The sequence below is a fragment of the Lactuca saligna genome, chromosome 7 (assembly GCF_052625555.1).
Source record: "Lactuca saligna cultivar CGN05327 chromosome 7, ASM5262555v1, whole genome shotgun sequence".
Taxonomy (NCBI): domain Eukaryota; kingdom Viridiplantae; phylum Streptophyta; class Magnoliopsida; order Asterales; family Asteraceae; genus Lactuca; species Lactuca saligna.
The window spans coordinates 168,796,229-168,802,852 of record NC_136423.1 but is presented as its reverse complement, the minus strand read 5'-3'; the positions used below and the strand labels follow the sequence as shown (position 1 = coordinate 168,802,852).

General features: G+C 37.3%; 1 protein-coding gene across 1 annotated transcript; it reads right to left on the bottom strand.

Annotated features, from left to right (window-relative positions):
- Positions 1–1,086: 1,086 nt before the first annotated feature.
- LOC145007444 (F-box/kelch-repeat protein At3g06240-like) lies at positions 1,087–2,091 on the bottom strand. Its single transcript, XM_078966380.1, has one exon. The coding sequence runs from the start codon at positions 2,089–2,091 to the stop codon at positions 1,087–1,089; it is 1,005 nt and encodes a 334-aa protein (XP_078822506.1).
- Between the last annotated feature and the right edge of the window lie 4,533 nt (positions 2,092–6,624).

Here is a 6,624-nt window from a genome sequence, read left to right as displayed (position 1 = left end):
CTAACAACATAATTACCCAATAAACATTTAAGTTCATCGGGGTCAAAAAACTTCATACCTAGTATAGGAACCATCTTCTTCCAATTTTGGTTTGGATCATGGACGGGATACATTAGTTTCACATCAACTTCTTCGTTTGTTGCATATGTGTTGGCACCATCTTCTGATTTCTTGTTAGGTGTAACAACCCGAAAATTTCCGCATCATTTTAATGTAACTCTTTCATAATACAATTCGCGCAACCGATCGTCGTTCCGATTTCGATTTCCGATTTCGATTTCCGATCTTCCGTTTAATTAAGTCATTATCTAGTACACATTTAAAATGACTTAATGGGTGTCTTAATACATTTAGAAATCATTTTAACACCCAACTTTAGTGATCGGAATATTTCTAGAAATTACTGTGTCGGGTTACGGTAACTCAATCGGGTACGACCAAAAGCCTCGTTTAACACCGGTATCGGGTAGAATTCCACCGTGTCCAAAACTTAAACACTATATATGTTTTAATTTTAATTTTATATATTAATTTATAACTAATAATTAAATAGTAAATATCAAATAATTATAAACAAACTTTTTATCAAGCTTAAAAACACAAATGAGCTTGATATTTAACTGTCAGCTAGGCCGAGCTCAGGCGCATTTAGGCAGGTCTCACAAACAAGTTGAGCCCGAGCCGAGCTCATGTAAAACGTGATGCTTTAAGAAGTTGAGGGTTTATTTTAGTCTATTCATAGTTGCGTGCCAAGTTTGCTTGTTTCCAGGTTCTGAATTTTGATGATATGCTGAGTGGTTTAGATGCGCTCATAGCACATAGGCCTCCTAGGTGCTCAGACGAAATGCCAGATCATATATGAAGTTCTAAATGCACTCACATAGAGAAAAATGTGCCTGATTGGCTGGATTTTACAAGTATATTCTGCTTGATGTGATCATCAATCATCAACAATTTTACCCTCAATAATATCACTTTTATTGGCAAACAGGCAGGAAATTACATATATGTTAATTTATTCACTAAAAAAAAAAAACTTTTGTACCAATGACAAATACCAAAATGGTAATTAAAATGCGTCAAAATTCAAAATGTAATGTTGTTATTTTTTTTTCTTTCATAGTAGTTATGTAGTTCCGTTTCAGCAATAGTCTCCCCCATGTCTAACAAATGAAGGGTTTCAACACACTGATAAAAGTTACGTAAACTTGAAGCAGCATTGAAGTCGCCTACTCTTGATGACACCCCCGTCTTGAGATTATAAACATGGAGCCCATGAGAGAAAGTATTGAGCAACAAAGCTTGCGGATGCAATTCCAAAACACCTAAAATAAAAAGTTGATCTGTTTTCAATTTAAAAACCACAGACCACGAAGCATCTCTCCATACCCGAATCCAACTTTCACTAATTTCATCATTACAAGAAATCAAAGCTAAAGAACCTTGCATGGTTGTTAGTCCCGATGTCACCCAAATCCGAACGGACATAGGCACTGGAATCATATCAAAAACATGAGTGCTCAAATTGAATGTTAGTATACAACTAATGCATCCGGTTTTCTTTTCTCTTTGATTAATATATGTCACCCAATGCAACACTCCATTGAAAAAAAAGGAATCGTAACGGATACTCTGAATCTGATTTTGATGTTTAGGGGAAGCAATCTCACACCATGTGCCACTCTTCACAGCATAAACAAATGAATTGTTGCCTTTGACATTTGATGTCTGGACAACTTTGTAGTCATCACTGATTGGATCGAATCCAAACCCAATCCCTCGCAACGTAAAGGGTTCAGATCTCTGAGGAAATTCAGGCACGATTAGTTTGCGCCTGATTGAAGGGTTCCATAGAATCAAACCTTTTTTAGTCCACAAACAGAAAGTTCCATTACATGAACCAATAGGTGCGCCAGAAGGGAACGGGACTTCTGTTGTTATATCAATGTATCCACGTTTGGGACACAAATACAATGCCAATTCCTCCTCCTCTCCATGTGATGTGTAAAAGAATTCTTGTTGTTTTTCATTTTTGTCATCGCTAATTAGATGAATGAAGTGGATTTTTTTTTGGGATCTAAGAGTGTGCATGCGTATAAAACCAAGGGTAGAAATACAAGTATATAACGATTTAGAGAGTGATCTAAATCGGAGGAGGGATTTCGGTGCTAGTCTTGTAAATATTTCAACGATCAAATCTTCGCATAGATATTCCGACATCTGCATTTTTCCAACAAGATAAAAATCAGTTGCAATCAAAATTCTTCTCTGTTTGCATAACTTTATAATTCTTGTGAATATTCATGGTTATGTAAATGGATGTACAAGATGTTCATCAACTAAAATTGACTGCGAAACTAATGAGCATGAGTAACTCCAACAGAAGTAATATATTTACACAAAAGTTCAATAGTAAAAGAGTTATGTTCTCAATTACATCATCTAGCTAGGTCGATTTCTCATGCAATCCAAATTAACAAATTACTAAAGTCAAAACTAATATAAAACCAAATCAAAGGTTCTGGCTTTGTTTTTCACCAATCCATTAGAAATTCAAGTTTCAGCCTAAGAATTAAAAGCATAAATCAGAATTACGCATGAAAAATAAAACATGATTTATGTTATTTAATCAAAAGACAGAGTTTCCCAAACATGAAACTTATCTATCATTCAATTAAAGCAAAAACAGAAGTTACCTCGAGTAGGAGAATTAAGAAACTGAAAACAGTAAATTTGATAAAAATTTGAATTAGAGCAACCCAGAAAAAGAAATAGCGATTACGTTCCGGCCTTGGTGAGAAGTGAGAAGTGAGAAGTGAGAAGTGAGAAGTGAGAACTGGGATAGAGAGGAGAGGAGAGCGAAAATCTTGCCAAAATCCGATCGATCGATTGATACTTTGATAGGCGTGATTCAGTGAAGAAAGAAGGAATTTTAATCATGAATTCGTGATTATCAGATTATACTGTTTTTCTGTTCCATATATTTCTCCATCAGCTTGTTTTTTGTTCTACGCCTTTGGACTACCAAAATGAACAATGGGCCGACCTTATACATATATTGATATATTGCGTTAATTTATGTGAAACTTAGACCATACCATCCTAAGTTCCTAACAAACTTATCAAAACATTGAATACATTTTATAAGGAGTATTTATAAGTTATTGAATACGACAATAATTAAGATGAAATTTAATTCTAACATCTAAGTTGTAACCTCAACATCATAACAAATGCGTGCATTGCCAAAGCCAAAGCCAATGTCGAAGATGCAGATTAAAGGATTCCGTAGAATCAATCGATCTTTCATTGAAAGAGATATGATACATAAATAGGTACAATAGCTAACAAACTACCTAAAATACAATATCAATTAAGAGAAATTACAGGGGAAAATAATACATCTAATACTCCCCGGCAATTGGAGCAGGAGGAGGACAGATGCTCAAACTGGTATTGAAACGATTGAAGAGGTGACGTGGCAACCCTTTGGTAAAGATCTCCGCATATTGATGATCGGTCGGTACATGAATGACACAAACTCTTCCAATTTGAATTAGTTCTCGTACAAAATGAATGTCAATCTCGACATGTTTTGTTCGTTGATGTTGGACAGGGTTGTTAGAGAGGTAAACAGCGGAGATGTTGTCACAATATACGATCATTGCTTTTGTTACCGGCACGTGAAGTTCAAGTAATAGGTTGCGGAGCCAGCTTGTTTTGGTAGTGGCATTTGCAACACATCTGTATTCTGCTTCTGCACTAAAGCGGGATACCGTTGGCTGCCGTTTAGATGACCAAGAGACAAGGTTTTCTCCAAGAAACACACAATATCCAGATGTTGAACGAAGAGAATCGGGGGACCCTCCACAGTCAGCGTCCGAGTTTGCGGTGATGCGAAGGTTTGAGGATGCGTGAATGTGAAGCCCTTGGTATGCGGTTCCTTTTAGATAGCAAAGTATTCGTTTGAGGAAATTAAAATGAGGTTCTCGGGGAGCATGCTTAAAAAGGAAAACTTGTTGAACGGAATAGGCAATATCCGACCTCGTAAAGGTAAGGTGTTGTAGAGCACCTGCTAGGCTTCGATAAAGAGTACCATCAGTGAACGTTTGAACACAGTTAGCACTAAGTTTGGAAGAAGTGTCCACCGGTGTGCCGAAAGGGTTGCATTCTGTCATTTTTTTTTCTCTATCAAGAATGACGTTAACATACTGAGATTACAAAAGGAACATACCTTGATTGGTACGTGTAACTTGAATGCCAAGAAAATGATGAAGTGTTCCCAAATCGGTCACGAAAAATTCGCGAGAAAGAGTGTCGGTGACCTTGCGTAGAAAATAATCAAAAGATGTCGTAAGTATAATATCATCGACATATAGAAGTAAGTATGTTGTGTCTTGCCCTTTCTGATAAACAAATAGAGAAGTATATGTGGCAACACTTTTAAAACCATGAGATGTGATGTATGTGGCAAAGAAGTGGTACCAAGCCCGTGGGGCTTGATGAGCCTATATAAAGACTTTCGTAACCTGCAAACAAAGTCAGGGCGGGTGTGATCCACAAAGCCCGGAGGTTGGTGCATATAAACGGTTTTGGCAAGATTGTCGTGTAGAAAATCGTTTTTGACATCGAGTTGGTGCATCGGCCATGAGCGAGATACTGCAAGAGAAATGATTGTGCGAATTGTAGTGGGTTTAACGACAGGGCTGAAAGTGCCATCACAGTCTAGGCCAACCTGTTGAGATTTCCCATTTACCACAAGTCGAACTTTGTATCTTTAGAGAGATCCATCAGCATTGATTTTATGATGAAAGAGCCATAAGCATCTAATAATATGAGCACCGTTAGGTCTGGGAACGAGTTCCCATGTGTTACTATTGCACAGGTCCTTGTACTCGTCGTTCATGGCCTTATTCCAGTGAGGGTCGAGAAGGGCAAGTTGAGGGTTTTTCGGGATGGGAGAAAGAGTAGTGGTGTGAAGGTTAAGACGTTGAATTGGTTTGGTGATTCCAACACGAGATCTAGTTGTCATTGGGTGAGGCAGAATTGGTGGTGTTTGCGGGTTATGATCGTGGTTATTGGTTGAGGTTGATGGAGGTGGGGGCGATGGAGAAGGAAAAGTAGTGTTTTGGTGGGTTGGTGTTGGGGAAATAGGGGTGGATGGGTGGAGAAATGTTTGTATGTGGATGAAAGATTTGTGTCTTGGCGAAGGAATTGGTAATCATGGGAAGGAGTTTTGGAGAGAGTGGAGATGGGAAAAACGGATTCATCGAAGGTGACATGGTGAGAAAGATGGATTTTCCTGGTATCGGGGTCAAGGCAGCGGTAGCCTCGGTAATTGGCTGGATATCCAAGGAAGACACACCGTATGGACCGGTTATTAAGTTTGTGGGTGTGAGTGTAATGAAATCTAAAAATACCATAGCGTTGAAGTCGACATCTTGTACAAATGCAATGTTTGGGTCGAAATATACAAGGGGGTTGGGGGAAAATACACCATTATAGTGGACATCCATGATGAGGGATGATCCCTTCGTCATTACAGACGAAGAAACATAAATTGATTTCAATTGCAAAGGTTCGACATTGAGAATGAAGAGAAAGGGGAACGACTGAACGAAGGAATGAAAGTGGTGGGTTTTTTTTGTTTATGAGCCCTAATTCCAATTACCATTCATATAATGTGTCAAAAATGCTAAGTAATTTCATTTAATGCCACGTAATACAACATAATGCCACGTAATATACCAAATCAGAAAAAAAAACTATGATCATCGGTTATATCACCTTAATAAGTACATGTTAAACAAGTTCAATTGACAAATGTATATGAAAAAAATATTGTTACCTTAATGTGTACTGACCCTAAACTACGTTACCTTTCTATTTCATTAACCCAAACTACAAATGTTCATGAAATCATCTTAAACCGATCATAAAAACACAAGCCTAAGAAAGTAATAAAGTTTTGTAAGTGGACTAGTCCGATCCTAAAACAGAGTCTAGAACAAAAAACCGGTATTTGTGAGAATACTTATTTTATTTTATGTGATTGTTTTCCTTGATGGAAATTCACATTTTCACCCGTATATGACATTTGCTACTAATGAGCTATTTGGGATTAACTCGTTAAAAGCTCAACTCGAGTCGAATTAAACGAGTTCGAGCTTAGTTTTAAGCCTCATTTATTAAACGAGCTCGAGCCCAAGTTTCATCTTTCGAACTCGATTAGGCTCGCGAGCCTAAACAAGCCAATGCATACTTATGTAATATAAGTTTTAATTTTAATTTTATGTATTAATTTATAACTAATAATTAAATATTAAATATCAAATAATGATAAACAAACTTTTTATCAAGCTTAAAAACACAAATGAGCTTGATATTTGACTATTAGCTAAGCCGAGCTCTTAGGCAGGTCTCACAGACAAGTCGAGCCCGAGCCTAGCTCGAACATTTTAAATCCACCACGAGCCAATGTCGAACATGCAGATAGCCAAGTTCTGCCACGACTTCTGCTCTAGGTATAACAATCCTGAAAGCCACAATGAATTTAAAATATCGTATTGCATGTTACACTTTCCACTCTTTGATTTTAAACCAAACATCTCATTTAGCTGAGGA